Source organism: Papio anubis, chromosome 17 (assembly GCF_008728515.1).
Source record: "Papio anubis isolate 15944 chromosome 17, Panubis1.0, whole genome shotgun sequence".
Classification (NCBI taxonomy): domain Eukaryota; kingdom Metazoa; phylum Chordata; class Mammalia; order Primates; family Cercopithecidae; genus Papio; species Papio anubis.
Genome location: NC_044992.1, coordinates 35,111,787 through 35,134,459, shown reverse-complemented (window position 1 = coordinate 35,134,459; position 22,673 = coordinate 35,111,787). Strand labels below are relative to the sequence as shown.

At 47.9% G+C, this 22,673-nt stretch overlaps 1 protein-coding gene across 14 annotated transcripts in view; it reads left to right on the top strand.

Moving 5' to 3' along the window:
- The window catches only part of MSI2 (musashi RNA binding protein 2), a 468,587-nt gene that overhangs the window by 258,076 nt on the left and 187,838 nt on the right, over positions 1–22,673 (top strand). For all 14 annotated transcript variants that reach the window (XR_002517859.2, XR_002517858.2, XR_002517860.2 and 11 more), the window contains exon 7: positions 14,244–14,292. Coding sequence is in view for 11 of the 14 variants with exons in the window: in XM_031657051.1 (XP_031512911.1) it covers positions 14,244–14,292 (49 nt within the window). In the remaining 3 variants the exon portion in view is untranslated. The remainder of the gene's footprint in view (positions 1–14,243; positions 14,293–22,673) is intronic.

Sequence of the window (22,673 nt, the reverse complement as noted above, 5' to 3'; positions counted from 1 at the left end):
GGTCAGGCTGGTCTTGAACTCCTGACCTCAGGTGATCCATCCGCCTTGGCCTCCCAAAGTGCTGGGGTTACAGGCGTGAGCCACTGCACCTGGTCTTATCTGAGTTTTTTTCTTTATCCTCCAAAATCTTCCTGAAACTCAACAGTACGTACTTATTGGATGCTTATTTTTGTATTAATCCCTCTAGTGGCCATTAGGTAGGGAATGCAGAGCCGTATATGAAATTTCCTGAGGACTAGGGAGAGGGAAGTGATGGGGGAGTGTGGACCACCAATTCACGTATTCATGTGACAAAATAAGATTTCAGAGTTGTGTATGCCAGTGCCAAATACAAGAAACAGATAAGGGATAGATCTTTCTACTGTATGCCTACCTTATTTACACCTACTTTATCCAAATCAACTGAAATGAGGGCATAATTGTTTGTATTACAAACAGATCTGCCATGGGGTTTCTTGAAATAATGAGCCCCCTTGTGGTTTCTTTTTATTATTATTATACATTTTTATTTTAAAATAGTGTAGGACTCGCAAGAAGTTGTAAAAATAGGACAAAGAGCTCTTGTGAAACCTTCACCCAGCTTCCCACAATGATAGTATCTTCCATAACCACAGTACTTTATTAAAGCCAGGAAACCAGTGTTGGTACCCTATCAGTTTTCATGTGTATTTGTGTGTAATTATTTAAATTTTTACTACCCGGAGATTTGAGTAACCATCACTACAGTCAGGATATATAATAGAAGTCTTCCGTCACCACAAAGAAACTCCTTGTGTTTCTCCTTAATAGTCACACCCTGGCCCCACTCCTGACTCCCGGCAACCACTGATCTGTTCCTCATCACAATAATTTTGTCGTATAGTATGTAATAGAGCCTTGATACTGACTTTTTCACTTGGTATGACCCCTCTGGTCAGTTGTGCACCAGCTGTGTACCAGCTGTATTCCCTTGTAGGAACGTACTGGAATGGTTTGTTTGTCCATTCCCCCTGTTTCTAAAAGATGATTTCTTTGCATACGATTCATTGCACCACAGTACATCAAGCCAGGCACACTCACTCATCCGTAATGATTTCACGACTTTGTACTCATCAATACAAAGTCTGTTATCCCATTATGCAGTCCTCATCCAACAGATATTTCTTGAGCATCTGTGTGTGCCGGGGCTGGGATTCATTCTGGTAATACATAGGGTAGTCATTTGCCACAGGCCAAATGCTTTCCTGCGTGTTGTATCAATAGTTTCTACTTCCCAAGGCTGGGGTGAAGGTTAACAGTGATCATGTGTTCCTTTTACACACAAGGAAGCTGAGCTGCCTTGGAAAGCCATGCCCAAGATCATGCGTAAGTGGAAGTGGTGGAGTGGGATTTGAACCCAGGACGTGTGATGGCATGCCACGTTTCTTTTATTCTGTCATTATGGCTTCGACCGTACCCACTTAATTGCTTATAGCCAGTTTGCTTCTCTAGAAAATGAGTGGACTGGACTCATATCCTTTTTATCCTCTCTGCCTTGAAGAGTTATGATCCTCTCTGAACAAGAGATAACTTTGCCAAGTGACTGCATCTCTCAGCCTGTTGCTGCACTTGAACTTTGTTCTCAGCAGCATTTTCTTAGCCATTATTTGAAGACAGTTTGGGAATTCAAAAGTAACAAATTAGAATTCCTCTAAAAACAGTCTGTATGTAGTTCAGACCTTCCTTCATTTAACTAATTTTCAACAGGGTCTTTGGGTCAGGACTAGGACTGAGAAACCTGTGGGACTCTAGGGATGACTTTAGGGACAAGGGGATTGGGGAGACTGGCTGTCAGGCAGCCCATAGGGGAAGGAGGGACTTACTTGGATGTCATCAAAGCCCCATGAAGAAACTCTGGGGCTGAGTGGTGCTGAGTGCGCTGATTTGGGTGCCTGATGCTATACAGTTCGCAGAATTCTGCCTTGTGCCAGAATCGCTGGGGATCAGAGGAGGCTGCTATTTCAGGCATCTAAGTGCTACTGCTGCTGAATTCAGGCCTGAGCAGCTCGTCCGAGAGGGCGGGGCAGAGATGCTCTAAGCTTTTGAAGCTCCACGAAGGGTTCAAAGGAGCCTTGGAGAAGGGATTCCTGTACTGGGTGGGAAGTGGAAAGGTGACCTTTGGGTCACTTCTAACTCCTGAGTCTGTGATTCTGAGGCAAATGGAACTTCCTCTCTCCCTCAGTTACCAGTATTCACTCCAAGATCTGGCTGAGTTCATCGGAATCAAAGGCTTGTGCCTTCAAAGGGCTGGTGGAGAGAAAAGGGCCTCGGGCTTGGGAAATCTGCAGCTACCCCGTGACCTCTGGCTTATCCCCCTGCCCCTCCCCTGTTGTGGCCAAGAAAAGTGATGGGCTCTGGGACCCAACAGACCAGAGTCCACCTCCCATCAGAGTGGCAGAAAGAGATGGTGGGGGATGGGGAGGCACCATGGCACAGGGGTGTCAGAGAGCCCAAAGGTCATTCTAAACACACATTGTTTCATCTGTGCTCTGCAACCAACTCTGCATGTTGGTCAGACAAAAGAGCTTTAATAAATATTAGTTTAATGAATAAATGTGTCACCTTGGTAGAGCTCTCCCTCTCCCTCGTTCTTCTTTTTTCATCAGCCAGCCTTAAAGAGAGCAGGGTGGAAGATGTCTGAAGCCTGTCCTGGAAGCTGATGTACTCAGAAGTCCCTGCCCTGGGGGCCCCGGCCTTTATGACATGTAGCCAAGCCCTTCATCCCATTATCAAGCCTTGTTATTTACCCTCCCTGTTTTTCAGACAGAAAGAAGGTGCAGATGGCCCATGGGATTAAAATTGGGATTGGAACCGAGATTCTCCAAGCCTACAAAACTCCTTTCTCCTCTTTCCCTCCCCTCCCCAGGCGTATGGCTGCAGCTACGCTTGTCACCATCCGAGATTGCATTGGCCACAGGAGATGTGGATGATTTTTCCATTTGTCCTGATGTTTATTTCATGCCCATCAATATCAGCCCGTATTAGGACAGATGAGGTGGTTATTTACAGGCTGTGCATTTTCACACTTGGTAATTATAAACCCTTCCCCTGTTCGGTCAGAGTCGTGGAGATCCATTTTGGCAATTAGCAGTTTAGTATTTGTTTAATGGGAATGTGAGAGAGTGTTCCGGCACATCAGTGCTCCCCTAATGATTTGCCTCTCTCCTCTGGAGCTGGCAGGCTTGGGCCTTTTTCACGGTAGGTGAGGCCTGATGGGGAGAGGTTGGAGAGGGGGAGAAGGGAGCGTCCAGCAGTTCAGCAGCCTGCCTGCCGATCCCCTCCCCCAGCACACTAGCATGCATGCACGCACGCACTCACAACCAGTGCTGAACACGGGCCTGGATTTCCAGAGCACAGCAGCCGCCACTTGAAGGAGCCTCACACAAGAGGCCGTTAGGCCAGATGCCATTTCCATGTGACAGCTGTCAAGCCTGCCGGATCCAACTGCTGTTCCTCAAACAGCTCTGTCTCTCGGTGTCTCTCTCCCCTTCCCTCATCGACTCCTCTCTACACCCCATCTCAGATATCCCCAGTGAAAGCCTGCTGCCCCACCCTCCAGGGTAGTGCTCGGGCCCACAGCTTTGCAAGCTCAGCCAGAATGAAGCTGCCAACCAGTCCTACCTCTCACCAGGAGACTCTGCCTTCCCTGGCTTAGTGTTGAGATAGGGCCTCCTGGGACTGCTCCCCCAAGGGCACACTGGTTCTGTTAATGGCCTTCCCTTGGCATAGTCCATTCACAATAAGAAAACTCAAAGCATTGGGTGTGGCTCCCGACTTAACTGCGTGGAGCATTACGGGTGTGTGCATGGGGGCGAGGGGATTGCCAGGATGGGGCAGTGAATTGGGCCAGTGTCTGTTATGATGAGCATTTTCTGTGTGGTAGGCACTCACTGGCTACCACATGAGCCTTCCTAACAACTCCAGGAAGCAAGACACACTGAGTATCCTTAGCATCACTGCACGGGGGGACGCGCATGGCTGAGCCTGGACTGCGTTCCAGAGCCCTCTGGCAGTTCCAGCTCTGCTGGAGGCTTGCTCCACAACTGTGGAGGAGCCCAGTGATCTCAAGCTTTTGGAATTCACTTATCTAAAAGGAAGAGACCCCAATATTTTCCTTTACCTTTCCAATCATTCCTCCTCTCCTGAGCCTACTGGGGCAATATACCTCCATTTCCTTGAGGTTACCTAATCACCTCTCTTCACTTTTTGGTAGGATTTTAAAGCAGTGTTTGTTGTTCATCCAGCAGACAGAGGTACTGTGTAAAGCTCTTAGGGATTCAAAAAACAGAACACAGGTAAGGGAGAACAGAAGACTTAGGGACACATCTGATTTTAACTACTGGCTCCACCATTTACCACCTGTGTGATCCTAGGCACGTCACTTACTGTCAGTGAACCACAATTTCCTCACCTATAAAATGGGTGTATGATGCCACGTGTGCTGGCACATGCCTGTAATCCCAAGCTACTCAGGAGGCTGAGTCGGGAGGATCGCTGGAGCCCAGGAGTTTGAGACCAGCCTGGGCAAACAAATCAAGACCCCATCCCTACAAAGAAAGATAAAAATTTTTAAATTTTAAAAAGAGAAAAAAAATGGGTGCATGAAATGGGTATGATAAGATCTACCTCAAAGCTGTTACAGTAATTAAATGAGGTTTGCAAATTGCCTATTACGCTCCAGTAAATGGTAGTTATTATAACAATCATTATTTCAGGAGGATAGACATTTTGTAACTTAGAGTCTGATACAGACTTGTGGAATCAAAATCTCTGAGCGGGAGGCTTTGCCTTAGGTAGATAAAATGTCTACATCTCCTGGATTGAATTGTCTGAAGACCCCGCATCTTTCAGTTCCCATGGGCAGGTGTCCCTTTGTTGAATTCATAACTGCTATCTGATAAACATTGTGGGTTTTTTCTTGTAAGCTAAATGGGAAAATAGAATGATCCCACAAGAATCAAAGAAGTAAGTGTAGGAAAAAATTAAGGGCTGATAAAGGTCTTCCTAATGGGGACAGAATATTCTGGCCATTGTAAGGTGTGGGAGGCTTCTGTGAAGAGTTCAAGAAATGTTCCCAATGCCACTGAACTGTAGACCCCAAAAATGGTCAAAACGATAAATTTTATTTTATATATTTTTTTGCCACAATTAAGAACAGTTTAGGAGATATTTTATTTTTGAGACAGTCTTGCTCTGTTGCCCAGGCTGGAGTACAGTACCATGAGCTCAGCTCACTGCAACCTCCGCCTCCTGGATTCAAGCAATTCTCCTGCCTCTGCCTCCAGAGTAGCTGGGATTGCAGTCATGCACCATGACACCCAACTAATTTTTTTTTTTTTTTTTTTTTGTATTTTTAGTAGAGATGGAGTTTCACCATGTTAGCCAGGCTGGTCTCGAACTCGTGACCTCAAGTGATCTGCCCACCTCGGCCTCCCAAAGTGCTGGAATTACAGGCATGAGCCACTGCACCCAGCCCTAGTTGAGAAGAAATTTTGTGGACTTTTTCTCTTGTTAGTAAAGGCCTGGGTTCAAATTAAAATAAACAGGCTTTCAGATGGATGCAAACTAGCATTTTTTGACATTTGGAATGAAGGGAATACGTGCCTGGCAGCAGCAGCTGGGATAGAAACTCCAAGCGTGCCTCCATCACTGCAGTCTTCCAGGGGTAAACACACAGGGACAGAAAGGCTGGCTGAGAAAGGGGAGGCCAAGAACCTGAGATGGGCAGGAAGGCAGCAGCTGGCAGGCTGAGGCTTAGACTCAAAAGCCCAGCATCTGAGCCCCAGGCCCGGCCCCGCCAGCTCTAGGACAAACCACTAGGAAAACTGAGTCTTAGAGAATTTGTAATACTCCCTTTCTCATGGGGTTATTGTGAGCACCAAAATAATAATCATACCTGTGAAAATATTGGTGGTGATGGGAAAAAAAAATGGTTTTGTTAGGTTTTTTTAAAGCCCTCTGTTCAGTTTTTGCCCTTCCGAGCTACTTCTAGTATAGAACTTTGGCTTTCTTGTACTAAGACTGAGTTAAGCTTAAGGAGGGTCCTAAGAAGGTAGGATGAGGCAAGGAGTGCCTGCTCCTGACCTCTGGCAGGGGATGAACGTCTCATCTTTAGGCAGCAGAAGACCCATTAATACTCATTTACTCAGAGCCTGTCTACACACACATATGCCGTGTTAAGGCTCAACTCAGCTCTGTTTAGCCATTTAGAACGGTGGGTCTCAGCCTTGGCTGCACCCTGGATCACTGGGGAGCTTTTAAAAATCCTCTTTTGGGCTGCCGGCTCCAGAGTACTGATTTAATAGGTTGGGGTGTGGCCTTGGTGAGCAGTCATGGCTGAAAACCACTGATGTTGATTTCAGTATAAACCAATGGGATTTTCCAGTCTGCTCCTTCTTCTCCATCCTTCCTCTTTGGAGAACGATTAAAGATAGACCAACCCCACCCTTTGCAAGGCCAGAGCATACGGAAAAGTCCTATTTCAATAAACTACACGTTATTCCTGAGCTTTATGGAAGGAACCGATTTGGGTTTTGCCCAAGCTGGCAGGGAGAGAGGTGGAGACAGTGCCTTCCCATGTTCTGCGTAATCCTGGACCCAGGCAGCGACTGTCTCCATCACCGGCCCCAGGCACCTGTGGCCTGGGCAGTCCTGCCACCTCAGCCGAGTCTCACTCTTGTAGCTTTAGCTCCTTGAGTTTACAGAGCATAAATAAGGCCTGTTAAGCCTGACACACTATAGTATGATGGTATTGCATTTGAGGGTGTTTATTTAGACTAACACTTGGAGCGTTTGAGTGGGAGCAGGAAGAGAAATTCAAGGGCATTTGTTCTGGGGGAGTTTGGAGAGCTGGGTTTCTTCTTGCATTTGACCAGATAATTTAAGAATCATTTGAAGTGCCGTTTCCTGCTTTGTTCTTGATATGTGTGGCGTGTGGGTGTGTGTATTTATATCCCCAGAGGAGTAGGACATTTCTCAGGGCGTGCATCGGCCACAGCAAAGCTCTGGAGTAGCCTCACAGCACAGGGAGTTTGCAGAAGCCCAGTGGCCAAGTCGGTGCTTCCAGAGCATCGTCCCAGCTGCCTTTGGAGTCCATGTTCGCATTCCAGGCAGAGTCTTTATGCATGGATCTTAGGAGCCGTCTCATAGAATTTCCTCCTTTCACAGAAGAAAAACTGAGGATAGAGGAAGGAGGTGACTGGTCCTCAGTGAGATCCTGGTGGGGCTGGGATTAGAACCTGGACTCCCTACATGCTTGGTGCGGGCACTCCCCACCACACCCAGCTGTCTCCCAGCACCTGCTGAGTTACATACGAGCAACACTTTTCTCTTTAGCTGTCTCCTGGGAACAAGTTTTTTGTGTCCTCAAATCAGTTCAGCTTCACTCACCTACTATATACTTGGGGAGCCAAAACTGTAAAACCTTCGGCAGAAGAGGCAGTGGTCCAGGGGACATACTGTAGGGTCCCACCCGTTAGCCAGCTAACTGGACAATAGCATTTTTGACCTCCCTCTGTGCATCATTGCATTGTGTCTTTGTTTTTTTTGAGATGGAGTCTCACTCTGTCATTTAGGCTGGAATGCAATGGCGTGATCCCAGTTCACTGCAACTTCCACCTCCCAGGTTCAAGCAATTCTCCTGCCTCAGCCTCCTGAGTAGCTGGGATTATAGGCGCACATCACCATGCCCAGCTAATTTTTTGTACTTTTAGTAGAGATGGAGTTTCACTATGTTGGCCAGGCTGGTCTCGAACTCCTGACCTCAAGTGACCTGCCTGCCTCGGCCTCCCAAAGTGTTGGGATTACAGGTGTGAGCCACCACGCCCAGCCTGCATTGTGTCTTTAAAGGTTCCCTATTCAGCCAACACGTGAGCTGGGCTGTCTCAAGTCTAACCCCTGGATGTGGTCAACACCATCTGGCTACTTCTAAAATCACCCAGCAAGAATGCCTGGCTCACAATAAATCTTTTGACTCATTAGAAAGAGAGTTCACTCATTCATTAAATGAATTAGGATTAGAGAGGCATCACCCACTGACTTGAGTGGTAATTATTGCTGATTTTCGTGGTGCTCATTTAGTGAGGAACAAGTTGCCAATTTCTCTTGGCGCTTCTAGGATCTCTGTCTCCAACCTTGCTGATGGGGTGAGATTTAGAAGAGGTCCTTCCACACCTTAATACCTGTGTTCCTTGTGGAATGTTCCATGAAGAGCGTGCTCCATGTGGAATGTGGAACCTGATAGTTTAATTCTCTGCCACATTTAGCACTTTCCCTTCTTCTGCCCCTTTGCTTTGCTTTGCTTACTTTCTGGTATTATTTTAGACTGTCTGTCTTCTGATTGTAAGCTTTCTTTGTTGTTTTGGGGGCATTTTTTAGAATAAGGACCATGTATGAGTTAGCTATGGCCACAAGAATGCTGTGTAACTAACCACAGAACTTCAGGGGCAGACAGTAACTGTTTATCTCACGTGTTTGGAGTACACTTGGAGTGGTTCTGCTGATCTTGGCTGGTCTCACTTGCATGCTTTGAGGGTGACTGGCTGTCCACCTATCTAGGCTGGCCTCAGCACAGGGGAGTTGGCCCTGCTCCTTGTGCCACCCATTCTTCATCAGGCTAGCCTGGGCATGCCCTTGTCATGGTGATGGCAGAGGTGCAAGAGAGAACAAGCAGGAACTTGCAAATCCTCTTAAGGCTAGGCCCAAAACAGGCATACTCTTCCCCCCACTGCATTTTATTAGCCCTAACAAATTAAGCCCAGATTCAAGGGATGGAAGTAAACTCCACCTCTTTGGGAGAAGGACAGCAAACTCACTGAGGAAAGGGTGTGAGATCATTCATATCGTCAGTCCACCATAGACCTGTGTGAGTTGTCTTTTATTTGTACTTTGGCTGATGGTTTGCCAATAGTGAATGCCTCATACACGTATGTTGCATAAAAGTAAATAAAGTTACCATCTGCTAAGTTTTCTATTCAAGATTGGATTGGCTGCGTGATCTAGACATGAGTTTATCTGTTAGGTAGATCTCGACATGAGTTTATCTGTGAATAAGAGTTTATCTGTTAGAAGGAAAGTTTGTGTCATCCTAGTAGAATCTGGACTTTTCTTGCACTGGGTGCAGGGCAATTTGGTTGTCCCTCTTCTTATCATCTTTTCCATCGTGGGATCTAACCATCATCATTTTTAGGATTTTAGAATATAAACGTCTGAGAGAAGGGGAACAAAGAGAGGGAGAACTTTCCACACTGAAGTGGATCCATTGCTCCTAGATGGGAAATTTTGTTTCATGTATTGACCACTGAGTGTATGTTAAAGAGGAAGAAGCAACCTCTGCCTGGTGTCTTTAACCTTTGCTCTTGCTTCTTACCCTTAGAGTAGCTCATGGAAAGAGGGGTCTCTGGGCCAGCAGCTGCATCAGCATCACCTGGGAACTTGTTAGAAATGCAAATACTACTGAATCAGTCACTCTGGCTGTGAGACCCCGGGAGATCCGTGGCTTAACAGTCCCTCTGATGATGATTCTGATGTGGATGATGTTTGAGAATCCCTGCCCCAACTCCAGCAGCCATAGAAACTAACAGATTAGGTCCCCTTTGTTGACTTTCACACACTTCTGAGGATATTACAGCATAGTCTGAACCGTGCAGTAGTCAGAAGTGTGTTCAGTACCTTCTGGTGTCAGGACAAAGACAGAGGCATCCCATTCCCCACCAGCTCACCTAAATGTTACTTTGCTTTCTATTTTTTTGGCAAGGGCCGGGGTGGGGAGTTGTTTTTTGAGACAGGGTCTCACTCTAGCTCGGGCTAGAGTTCAGTCATGGTTCACTACAGCCTCAATCTCCCAGGCTCAAGCGATCTTACCACCTTAGCCATCTGAGTAGCTGGGACCACTGGTGTGCGCCACAATGCCTGGCTAAGTTTTTAGTATTTTTTTGTAGAGATGAGGTCTTGCTATATTGCCCAGGCTGGTCTCAAACTCCTGGCCTCAAGCAGTTTTCCCACCTCAGCCTCCTAAAGTGCTGGGATTACTAGACATGATCCACCATATACAGCCTATTTTGTTTTTTCATTCACAAAGATACACCACTAAAGATGCCAGGGCCATTATCTCAAACCTGCCCCAAGTTATTACAAGGCACATCTCAAGGTTGGAATAAGCTCCTTTTCCCAAAACAGACCGGGGTTCTGCCAGGACATGGGACAAATCATGCTGAGGATCAGATACCTCTTGTCCTTCTCTCTCCCTCGGGGGAGCCACTAGGCCTGCAGGTGCCCATTTTAGGTACAAAGAACTTTGTAAGGCAGGTGAGCACATTGTCAATGTGAAGTAAGTACCAGTGTTAATCATAAGGATGAGGGTGGTGTCCCTAGAGGGGGTGTTTCATAAGGGGTTAGAGAAACTCCTGTTCCTGGCCGGGCACGGTGGCTCACGCCTGTAATCCCAGCACTTTGGGAGGCCAGAGTGGGCGGATCACAAGGTCAGGAGTTCAAGACCAGCCTGACCAACATGGTGAAACCTCCTCTCTACTAAAAATACAAAAATTAGCTGGGCATGGTGGCACGTGCCTGTAATCCCAGCTACTTAGGAGGCTGAGGCAGGAGAAATCGCTTGAACCCGGGAGGCAGGGGTTGCAGTGAGCCAAAATCACGCCATTGCACTCCAGCCTGGGTGACAGAACGAGACTCTGTCTCCAAAAAAGAAAGAAAGAAAGAAAAAGAAAAAGAAAGAAAAAAGAAAAACTCCTATTCCCAGCTTCCCCTAAGCTTTTGGGCTCTCCTAGCATCTTGAATGAGGCCTGGCCTGTGTGTTCATGTTGATGAGTCTTCACAGCCCCCTAATCTACCTGGGTTGTGTGTGTGTGTGTGTGTGTGTGTGTGTGTGAGAGAGAGAGAGACAGAGAGAGAGAGAGACAGAGAGAGACAGAGAGAGAGAGGGAGACAGAGACAAAGACCGAGACCACGAGAGTTATCAGCTTGCTGGCTCTGGGTTGAATACCAGTTACCTTAACTGTGCCCCTTATTTTCCCTTGACTCACACAAGCCGCTTCTGTTTGATTCACATAGAACCGTGAGAAACAGTCTCGTATGTGAGGCTGTGTTTTTCATTCTATTCAGTCTTTGTATATTCAAATTCTTCTAGTTTCAGCTCTTGCTGTTCTGCCAGATTTCCATCGCATTGATGGCTTCTCTGAATTAATAAGTGTTTTGCAATTGCTGAAAAGTTTTCTACCCCCAAGCACTGGGACTTATCCATATTGATTTTTTTTCCCTTTCTCTTTCCTCTCTAGCTCCTTCTTAGACGTTGTATTTTGTAACGTGTTAATAGAATTTTTCGTTCGCCCTGACACTTTATCTATTCAGGAGGTCTTTGCGAGCCCCATTGTACAGCGGGACTACAGAGGAAAGAGCTCTATTCTTTACGACAATGGTTGCCCTAAAAACATATACAGATCCTCCCCCACGCTCACCAGGGTGGAGCGAATGTTGAGAGGGCAGTATTAGAAAACGTCCAAACTTAGGAAGGAAAAGGGGAGCCAATTATGCACTGTTGAAAGGAGGTTTTGAAAATACATTAAAAAAAAAAAAAAAAATCCCAAACATTTATTTCCTAAGGGACTCCGAGTCCCAGTACCAAAACGTGGCCAGCACAGAAGGGTGGCTGTTTTCCTTACTGTTAGGCATTTTCAGTTCAAAATAAGGATTTGGCAAACGTCTTGGAAAATATGGAGATGGGTGCAAAACAGATGTCACATTTACCTGCGTGATACCCGGCAGGCCTCACCCCCCACCCACCCACACCCCAGGCGTTCGCATTCCTATCGAGTCCCAGGGTCTGAGTCTGAGATACCATATGCTCGAGTGTGACTGCTCTGTGTACAAACACACCAGTTGATCTTATGGTGATTTTGCGTGTGTGGTGCATGGGAGGCGGAACGGCTGTTGTGTATGTGGCCCCAGCAGGTACCTGTGGGGGGCTCTTGAAGCCCGCCCAAAAGGAGTTTGTCCTGCCTTGGATGGGCATGGGGACAGGGTGGTGAAGGAACACCTGTTTTAAGGGATCTCCAAACTAGCATTGCCCACTCCCACCATCCTGGTGCCTGGGAGAGAGAGGGCAGCTCCCTGCTGGAGGAGCCACCATGCCAGGCCATTTGCCTCCCAGTAACTGACTTCAGAAATGGGGAGCAGAAGGGGAAGGCCCCGGGAGCCTGTTTGTTCAGGCTTGGTTGCCTAGCAACAAAAGGGGGCCCTGACTTGAGAAGAGATTTTTAAGCCAGGCCATTCCCTTTGAGGTTTATGACCGGCTTGCCTACCCCCATCTTCCATTCTTACCTTGACTTTGCTCATCCCCCTATTATATTTGATCGCATCTAGAAAAATACATTTGATTTGTCTGCAGGCACCATTTTAAACCTCGGTTTATTGCTTTGCCCAGTGTCTTCCCCTCCATTGGAGATTGTAGTCTGGGAGGAGTGAGGCATGAATAGCCCACGACTGCTTTTCTCAAAGGGATTAGCGCCGGCCCCCAAGCTCATTTGTGAGCCTTTGAGTGCACATCAACGGTGCTCGGTCCTTCTCAGCCACAGGCACACAGTGAAATTGCTCTGAGGACAGGGCCCCCCGTTAACAGTTTTACCCACCCACAGCCACACGGGTTGGGTTGTGTTTTTACCGTCAACCTTGAGCACAGAGTGAATGAAGAGAGTAGGCTGCACGCTGGTCAGACCAGGTGCCCTCCCCCGGTGAGCAGCTGAAGGGTGAGGACAAACGCCTGTGCTAAAGATGTGTACTCTGTGGGATAAAGGAGTGGGTCATAAATACTCATAAAAGGAGTGCATTCCAGAGCGGAATCTGGTTCATTCAGTGTGAGTTCCTTGAGCTCTATGTGGGAGTTGAGTGTGGACCCTGAAATCTTATTGCCAGAAATATCCAGAAGGGGTTACAGGATGCGTGGGAGGGGTCTGGAAGGGATTAGCAAGAGAGACAGAGGATGCCTTTGGTATTTTATTATGTTCTTCTCTTTGATGTTTTTAAAAAGGTCCTAGCATCAATATATTTGTTTGCTAGTACTGCCATAATAAAGTAACGCAGATTGGAGGGCTAAAACAACAGAAACGTGTTTTCTCACAGTTCTGGAGGCTAGAAGTTCAAGATCAAGGTGTGGCGGGGTTGCTTTCTTCTGAGGCCTCTCTCCTTGGCTCGCAGATGGCCCGTCTTCTCCCTGCGTCAGCACATGGTCTTCCCTGTTTGTGTTTGTGTCCTAATCTCTTCTGATAAGGACATCAGTCATATTGGATCAGGGCCCACCCTAATGATCTCATTTTAAATTAATTACTTCTTTGAAGAACCTCTCTCCAAATACAGTCACATTTTGAGGTCATACGGGTTAGAACTTCAACTATGAATTTTGGGAGATAGTTGAGCCCATAACAGTCAGGATGTTCAAGCTTCATTGTGTATCACTAAAAACAATTCGTATATCCATTAGAAGGGCAATAATTAAGAAAGCTATGGCTTCTTACACTGGGAAATATGCATCGGTCAAGATAGTATACATGATATACTGACCTGGGAATTGTTTGCCATGTTGTAATGTCACGGGTTAACAAAAGGAAAAATTCCATATACTGTATGATTTAAACTATATTGAAATAGGTGTAGTTTTTTCTTTCTTAAAAAAGAAAAAAACAACTCTAGGCCCAGAGCAGTGGCTCACACCTCTAATCTCAGCACTTTGAGAGGCTGTGGCAGGAGGATCACTTGAGCCCAGGAGTTCAAGACCAGCCTGAGCAACACAGTGGGACCCTGTCTCTAAAAATAAATAATTACAATAAAAATAATAAAAATAAAAATAGCTGGGCATGTTGTAGTTCCAGCTGCTCAGGAGGCTGAGGCAGGAGGATCACTTGAGCTCAGGTGGTCGAGGCTACAGTGAGCCATGATGGTGCCACTGCACTCTAGCCTGGGTGACAGAGTGAGACCCTGTCTCCAAAAATAAAAAGCGGACCCTGAAGGGAACTATATAAGATATTAACTGTAATTGTGTGGGGTGGAAAGGCCACCAATTTTTTTTTCTTTCTACTTTTTTGCATTTTCAGATATTTTTTGATAAGCAACTATTACTTCTATAATGGAAACTACCCCCTCACCCCTCCCCCATGCATATAATGTTTTGTGTACTTTCTTAAAATTCCTAAAGCAACCTTTATTCTATATTTGTTTTGCAGGTGGAAGATGCAATGCTGATGTTTGATAAAACTACTAACAGGCACAGAGGTAAGATTACCCCAGTGTAAGAGGGTTGAGTTCACCCTCTCCTGGCCTCTCTCTCTGTCATCCCCAGTCCCACTGACAAAAGATCCAGTGAGAGTCCGGAGTCAAGCAGGTAGAGGTGACCATCCTTTGAAGATCTTTATTCACAGAGGGTTCCAGTAGCACGAAGAGTTCCAGAACTGGATAGTTGGAAAACCATTTCCTTCTGGCTTGGGAACTCCTGTTTGGTTATGCAGCCATCCCCAGCACACACATTCAGATATACCTCTCTAATCCCGCCTTTCTTGGTCCCTGGCTAACCTTGGCACTAAGCAATCCAAGGGGAAATTATTCACAGCAGTGACTCAATTGAGTTATCAATTTGCATTGAAGGAGGTTCTTTAGGAGCAGACTGTCAATCTAAAGAGCCAAAAAATCAAAATAAAACTTTGTAGGTTCGTTGGGTACGTAGTGATTACAGCCTTGGGAATGCCCCGTGGGGCCTCTGGAATGTGTAGAGGGCATCTGCACTTAATTGTATTTTTCCCTGTGCTGCTTCTGTCCTGTCCACTTTACAAAAAACGGATCTTGACCTGGAGTCTATGAACCTCTGAAATGACGTGCAAAATGTTGTATGTTTATACTTTTCTTGGGTGAAGATCCCTGGGTTTGGACAAATTCTCAAAAGGGTCTCCGGCCCTGCCCTTAGTCTCTTCCTTCTCCAAAAAGAACACATTAAATTTATTGCTTTAAACAGAAAAGTTGGAGGCATCTAGAAAAGTCCTCCCTGGAGGTAGCAGAGTCAAAGGAGGTGATGACTTAGCGTTCTGTTCTCCGGAAGCTCAGGTTTCTGGGGTTCCTATTAACAGGGTGTTAATGAGCAGAGCTTCCTAAGGGGGTGGCAGGAAGTGGTGTGCTGGTGCCCTTGAGGGAGGGAGCCTGCGAGTGAGCAGCGTTTCCTTGCCACTTGGATTGCATTTAGATGTTTCCTGTGTTGTTTACATTCCTGCTGTCACCTGTGATTAGAAGCAGTTACCCAGCGCTGACTGTATGTCTTTCCTGTTTGGAGAAGGCAGAGTGAGTGAAAGGCAAGAACGAGTGGAGTGGGAATCGTTGCTGGAGGGGCTGGGAGAAGGAGGGGGATATCCTGAGTGCGCCTGGTAATCTGGCTTCGAATGCGTCCCTCTACAGCATCCTCAGAATGGGAGAGTTGAGCGTTGGGTGCATAACAGTGGTGTCAAGTGGTATTTATGGAGGGAAGAGATGGCAGGGGGTGGAGGGTGGGGAGCAGTGGAGAAGCAGGGAGAGAAAGGAGGGGCTTGCAGGTGTGGAATGATCGGCTTTGTCCACTGCATTGCTGGGGAGTGAGGGCCCAGAGAGTGAGATGGAGTTGGTGCCTGTGGTGGGTAATTCAGGGTTATCCTCCATCGTCATCCACTTTCTGTCGATCTAGCTTTATGGTTTCCAAGCCCGACTTGCAGATGCATCTCCTAATGTGACCTTCGCAGCAGCCCCTGGAGGGTTGTTGTGACATTGGGAAAAATCACTTAACTTCTTTATGCCTCAGTTTATTCATCTGTAGGATGGGGGTAATCATAGAAACTCCTCACAGGATTGCTTGGAGAGTGTAATGCCAAGCATCTAGTCAGTTGTGCATAAATCTTACCTCTTATTATTAGCATTATCATCACCTCCATCTGGTTGGCAAAATAACCAAGGCTCAGAGGAGGCAACTGAGAGACCCAGAGCTGAGCAGGGTCTCAGGACTGTTGATTTCAAATTCTGCTTTCTCTGCTGTGTCCAGATAGTATTGCGTTTGTTAAAAGGAGCACTGCTGGCTGTTTATTTTCTGGTGGGTGATGCCCATTTGAATTTGGCACCTGGTGTTCAGTGTTAGAATTCATAATCCTGGGAGATTCCAGAGTTGCCCCCAGGTGCTACTGTTGTCCTTTTAGTTTGCAAATCAATGAAAGTATTTTTTGATCTGCTGTGTGTCAAGCCCTGTGATGGGGGCTCACACTGGTATCGTCTCATTAACTCTCAGAGCTGGGCAGGGAGAGGACTGGTCATGGTAGAGGTGGGTTTGAAACGCAGGACTTTGGACTTCTGGGTGGAGGCCCAGAGGATGTGCCAGGAAAAGTTCTCTATTTTTAACCAGATCCCTGTTGCTGTGGGTGAAGCCTCTTCCCTTTTTCCAAAAGGGAGAAAAGAAGGTGCTGGGCCGCAGAGATGATGGGGTGGCGGTTCGTCTGGGATGGGCACGGGAAGAGTGTGTTGCCGTTGTGAGGTGGAGGACGGTCTGTTGGAGGGCCCGCTGCTCAGAGTGGCTTTGGGACGTCATGGTTGGCTCTCCAGGAGTCCTGGTGGGCACTGGCAGGAAGGAGCATGGGCAGGGCCTTGGTGCATGCACACTCCTGCCCCCAACCAAGCCAGGACCTCTGTGAGCACCCTCGGACCTGCCAGAGCTGAAGATGCCTGCAGTGGGGGCAGGACCAACTCTAAAATGTGTGGTGCCCAGAACTAGAGGAAAGGCAGGGCCTCCTATTCAAAGATGATTGAGAAGCTGGCCTGAGGGGCTGCAGCCTGTGGAGGGGGGATACATGCCAGGAAACCTCAGCAGGAGAGAGCCGCCATCCCACTGCCCTCCCTCTCATCCAGCGCCCTCCCACTCCGCGTTGCTGTTTCTGTGTGGTTGGGAGCACCGGCCCATACCCATGTCCCACCCCCTCAAGATACCTGAGGAGGCATTTCTCTTTGAACTGGGTGCTAAAGCTGGTGTAATACTTCACTGCATTTAGAACATTTAACGCAGTGAAAAAAAAATTGTTTTTTAAAAAGAAGAACATATCACAGCAGAGGCACAGATCATGTATGTGGAGTGAGCCAGCCGCACATCTGTGGCCTGATGGAGTGTGCATTTGGAATCAGGTGATAAGCACAAGGAAATAAAATCCTCATGCAGCCACCTTGCCCCAACCTTACCTTCACCTCCTCGGTTCCTGCTGTCCATGATCTTATCAAGAGGAAAGTGCTGTAGTGGCAGAAGTTGAGGACATCTCCCTGGCTGGTGCCGCCTCCTGCTCTCTTCTTAAAGAGACCCAGACAATCAACCCAGAGTTGTTGTCACAGCACATGCTTGGCACTTGTCCTCAGACTCCTAGCCCAGCCCTGTGGGGCGGCCTGGGGCCTCAACTCATCCTCACCCCAGGAATTTTGACAGCTACCTGTGTGTCCTTGGAGCTGTGTGACATGAGCTGTGTGACATTTGCTGCTCAGGGATAACCACAGGGAACTGGGCTTAACATCTGATGAGCGTCAGGTGGGCCAGGCTCCCAGGCCCCATTCAGTCTCCACTTGCTGTTAGGAGCCACAGGTCAGAGCAGAATTTGCACTCTTTGCTCCCACTGGTCACCTCCTGTCCCTGCTCCCTGTTGGTCTCTGTTGGGGCAGGGATGCCCTCAGTTCCATCTGCACGGCGGCAGCTTGTATCTCCCATCCACAGGAGCACCAGCCTGGGCCTCACTAGCGCCATGGGAGAGAACCCGGGACCTAGGAGAGAATGAGCCTCCTGCAATGTATGTCTTCCACCGTGCAGGCAGGAAGAGGGTCCCGCGTTCAGTCTGTGACTCCCAGTGGGTGGAACCCTGGAGATGTGGGGGCTCTCACCTTTCTCCTTACAGGCAGGGCTTCCTCCAGCTTCTGCTGCTCCCATGACATTTTTCCTGGGGCACATTCCCTAACTCTCTGAGCATCTCAGGTTCTTCCTCTAAAAAATAAGAGACCTGGGATTGATGAGCCCCAGGACCTGAAGTATGTTTCTGGCCTTTAGCTTTTTAACTGTGAGAATGTTCAAGATGAATTCCTTTGCTATTTGTGTGAGTAGGGAGGGAGCGAGCAGTTGTTGCAGCTTGGGTTCCCTGGGAAGCAACTCTAGGAAGGGATTAGCAAGTGGGAGGCTTATCCAGAAGTGCTCTTGATCAGGAGAGGGCAGAGGCAGAAGCTGACTTGAGATGCCCTTCTGCAATGGGGTGGTCCTTCAGGGGTCGCCAGCTGGGGGTGGGAGTGGCATCTTTGATGCCTGCACACTGGCCTGTCATCGGGTACAGCTCACCCTGTGAGGCTGATGTGACCTGGGCTTTCCCTGGGGAAATCCTGGAGGGGACTTCCAGCTGGGGACTGCCTTCCAGCAGCACTCCCAGCAGCTGGGAAAGAGGTCCTTCATTCCTGAAGGGGATCTAAGCATCCTGACGCAGCACCCACTGTGATGGTGTGGGGAGTTCTGTTGCTTTCTAAGCAGGCCATGTTAGCAATCTTGATAGAAACAGCCAACACTTTCTGAGCACTTACACACCAAGTGCTTAGCACAGTGCTGGCACCTACCATTGAATCTTGATGACAAACAGCCATAGGTGAACCGAGCTGCCCAGAGTCACACACTGGTCAAAGCAGAGCTTGGACATAAACCCAGCCTGTCTGACTCGGAGCTCAGGCTCTTACACTCTGCAGCATTGAGCAAGGCAACTGGTTAAAGCAGAGGAGTTGGTCATTTTAAGGGTTTAGTATTTCCCCATTTTGTGTCCTTCTCCACACCAGCCTTCTTGCTGGATGACCATGCTCCTCCATTTCCACTTGGAGAAACTAAGGCACGTAAGTTTGAAATATTGCACAGCAGATTCCTGCAGCCAGATAAGGAGCAGAGCTATAGTTAAAACCTGGATGCCAGCCGGTGCAGTGGCTCACACCTGTAATCCCAGCACTTTGGGAGGCCGAGGCGGGTGGATCACCTGAGGTCAGGAATTCGAGACCAGCCTGGCCAACATGGTGAAACCCCGTCTCTACTAAAAATACAAAAATTAGCCAGGTGTGGTAGTGGATGCCTCCTGAAATCCCAGCTACCCAGGAGGCTGAGGCCGGAGAATCACTTGAATCCAGGAGGCGGAGGTTGCAGCGAGCCAAGATTGCGCCATTGCCCTCCAGCCTGGGCAACAAGAGTGAAACTCTGTCTCATGAAAAATAAAACAAAAACCTGGATGCCTCCCTTGGCCCTGTCCCTCACTTCATTTCCTGGCCCTCACTTCATTTCCTGGCCTTCCATACAATGATCTGTGCCTGGGGGAGAGGAGAATGGTGGCTTTCCAGTTTTCTCAGTCACTTCATTTGCTCTCTGAAAGTTGTTAGAGGTGGTCTGGAAAACACTGGGCTGATCGTCAATGGATTTAATCATTAGGAGGGGGAAGTTTGTTGCTTTATCCTTGTAAAAGTCAGATAAGATCTTGGACTCAAGGCATTAAGTATTGATCCCAAGGTGGGGCTGGAGGGGAGGGACAGGGAGGGCAGAGGCAACAAGGTGCTGTCCTTCCAGTTTGTTCTGTTGTTGGCAGGAGGCCGTAGACAGCCAGCAGGAGGGAGGGGGGAAGGGTGCAGTGGCCAGCTGTCTCTCCAGTGTCCCCACAACCTCAGCCCTGATGGAGAAAGTGGAATGCGGGCATGTTGCTTGCTGAAATAATCTCACACTCACTTCCTTATGGGGGAAGGGAGCGTTCCCCATTGTGAGGGTCACTGTAGAGGAACCTTAGCTGTCCTTCCCTCCAATTTCAGGACCCTGGGTTCCTGAGCCCTGCACAGCTGGGTTCCTCCAGGGAAGATCGGAATGGTTGAGGCCTAGTTGAAAGCAGGTGAGGAGTCTCTGAAGCTAATCCCATAGCCTGGTGAGAGAGTGGTTTCTGGCAGAGGACATCCCTGTGGCCTTCATTACCCAGCAGGCCTGCTTGCCCTGGGACATTGCCAGAGGCAAAGGAACAGGAGACACTGGGAGAGAAATAAAGCTTCGTGTGATGGATGACTCTTCTCCCAGCAGTTAGCAGTTGCTTATTAAATGCAATGCTAATGTCTTTGGAGAGGAGTAACAGCCCTGAGACCCCCTGGAAGCCGGTGGGATGGTTTTGTGCGCCCCAGCGAGCACCATCAGTGTCAGGCCTCTTGGACTGAGAGGGTCCTTTCCCAGAGTGGCTGCGGTTTATCCCAGTTCCTGGGCTGGAAAGGCGCAGTGGTAGGGGAACCAGCCAGAGGGAGGAGCATCCAGGCAGGTGGCCTGAGAGCTTGGGTTCTTCCAGGCGCTTGCTCAGTCTCTGTCCCAAAAAGCAGTTGGCCGAAGTTTAAGGTCTTTGTAATTTGCGTAATCAGTTTATTTATTTAAATGGTGCCAGTAAGATGTAACTTAAGCTGTGATAGAAGATAATGCTTTCCTAAGGAGGAAAAACAGCCCTTAATGTCTTGAATACCTGCCAGACACTCACTTTTGAAATGACCTCTGAAGTCCAGATTGACTCTTTTATGTACGATATATAAAGATGCTTAAGAATTGCACTGTAATTATTTGTTTATTGGTGTCTATTTCTCAAAAAAAAAAGGGGGGGGCATAGAAAAAGAGTTTCACAAAGGTATAGGTTACATTTTAAAATAATTTAAAGCATTGCTTCACTTGTAGGTGTGGCATGTCAGACATAATGTATGCATGTCCTTCCTAATGAGAGTCTAACATTCTGACTTTATTTACCTAGGGAAGAATGTTGGGACTGTATAAGCTGTAGATGTGCCTTTGTAGGATGGAGAAAGAAGTGTGTTTGACAAAAACGATCAGACCCTCTGGCCGGAAAGCGCACAGTCTAAGAGAAGGGTTGTTGGAGGGAGTCGAAAGTATGATAAGGATGTGTAGAATCACAGCTGGTGATGACACTTTCGCTGATGTGACAGGAGGGCAGCCTGCAAAAGATTGGCTCCCACGCTGCCCTCGGTTGGAATCTGGAGCAGGATTTGCTGCTTGTCTTCCCTACTGGAATTTTACCAGTAGTATTTTCCCCACCTCTCAAATCTGCTGTTATCTTTTTACTAATTGCTGATGGTGCTAAGGACCCATCAAACCCTCCCCCAAGTCTGAGATGTGTTAAGGGGTTTATGGGAAGCCTGTAAACCAATGGTTGGTCAGTATTGGTATTGATCCTATTTCTGCACCAGGATTAGAAGCCACTTGACAAGAAAGCGGACAGTCTGTCATAGACCACCACCAACAGGCAGGGTTCCTGGCCGCCCAGAGCTTTCAGTTTAGTCCGTAGTGTGATGGGGTTAGATGAAATCCAGTTCTCTTTCCAGAGTGGACCATTGTCGGGTGGCGGAGGGTGGGGTAGGGGGGCAACTGTTTAAGAAAGACATTGACCAACAGGAGTCTAGGAGAGAATGGTGAGAATGGGGTAGAAACTCAATATGATTGAGTCTCCTCTGGTCCAGCTTGGGTAAAGAGGCCTTGAGGGGAGCAGAGAGCTGTGATGTGGTCATGCATTGCTGGCTTTGGGTACTTAAAGAGATTCTGCTGGAAAAGAGTTCTGTGTAGCCTCGAAGTTGGGCACACTTGAGTTAGAACAAGGAAGAATCGCCCAGTCCGACAGTGACAATAAGAGGACAGCCATTGCCTCTCTGCCAGATTCTCCGAACCCAAGGTTCTGTGCCTCCAGCTGGGCTCATTCTAAAGCTGGGACTGTGTGAGGGGGTGGGGATGCTGCGTGCCCACCGTGAGGGGCACACCCGCCTCTTCACTCCCTTGCAGGGCTGTATCCCCAGGCCCTGTAACCTTGCAGCAACGGAGGGCAAAGGAAGGGGGTGGGATAGTCAGCCCACCCTTTGCCATCTTTCAGAGACCAGCCCTGGAGCTGTCTGCACATTTTATTTTCTCGTTAAATAAACACCATTAGCCTTCCTGAGAAATTGGTGCAAACATGACCTCGCAAATAACCAATTAAAAGGGTAGGGTTGAAGGGGAATGTGAATTTGAAAACATGTAGAGGAGGCCATTAAAGATTCCTGTAGAATCTGGCAACATCGATCCGAGACCTTAATTTTATTTCTGACAGGAAAGCAAGGAGTGTGCTTTAATTTTTTTTTTTTTTTTTTCCCTGAGCTAACTCAATTCCGGAAGCGCCCATTCCGGCGCTGTCTCTTGAGATATTAATCAACACAGTAGCTTGGTTTCTGTTCACCTGCTTTTCTTTGGAGACACGGAGTAATACAAAGCCCTCAACTTCCTAGCAACAGGGCTGGGGGACAGGGTGCCCGGGGCAAGAGGGAACTTGCAAAGCCAGTGGGAATTTGGTACCGGGATGAGCTGTGCTTTTTTGGCCAAAATATAAATCTTAAACTTCTTTCCTTTGGAATAAAAGCCCTGGCACCAAAAGGGTGGTGACCTAATAGGTCTTCCTGCCTCCCCCTGCTATGGCCCACGGAAGCAGTAAGGGAGTGGGCTCAGGGTCAGCAACTTCATTGACCCAGAAGTGGTTTTTTTGTAGAGAGGGACAATGAATCTTTTGTTTGGTCCTGTTCCCATAGAGGCCCAGGCTTTGACTCTCACAACATGG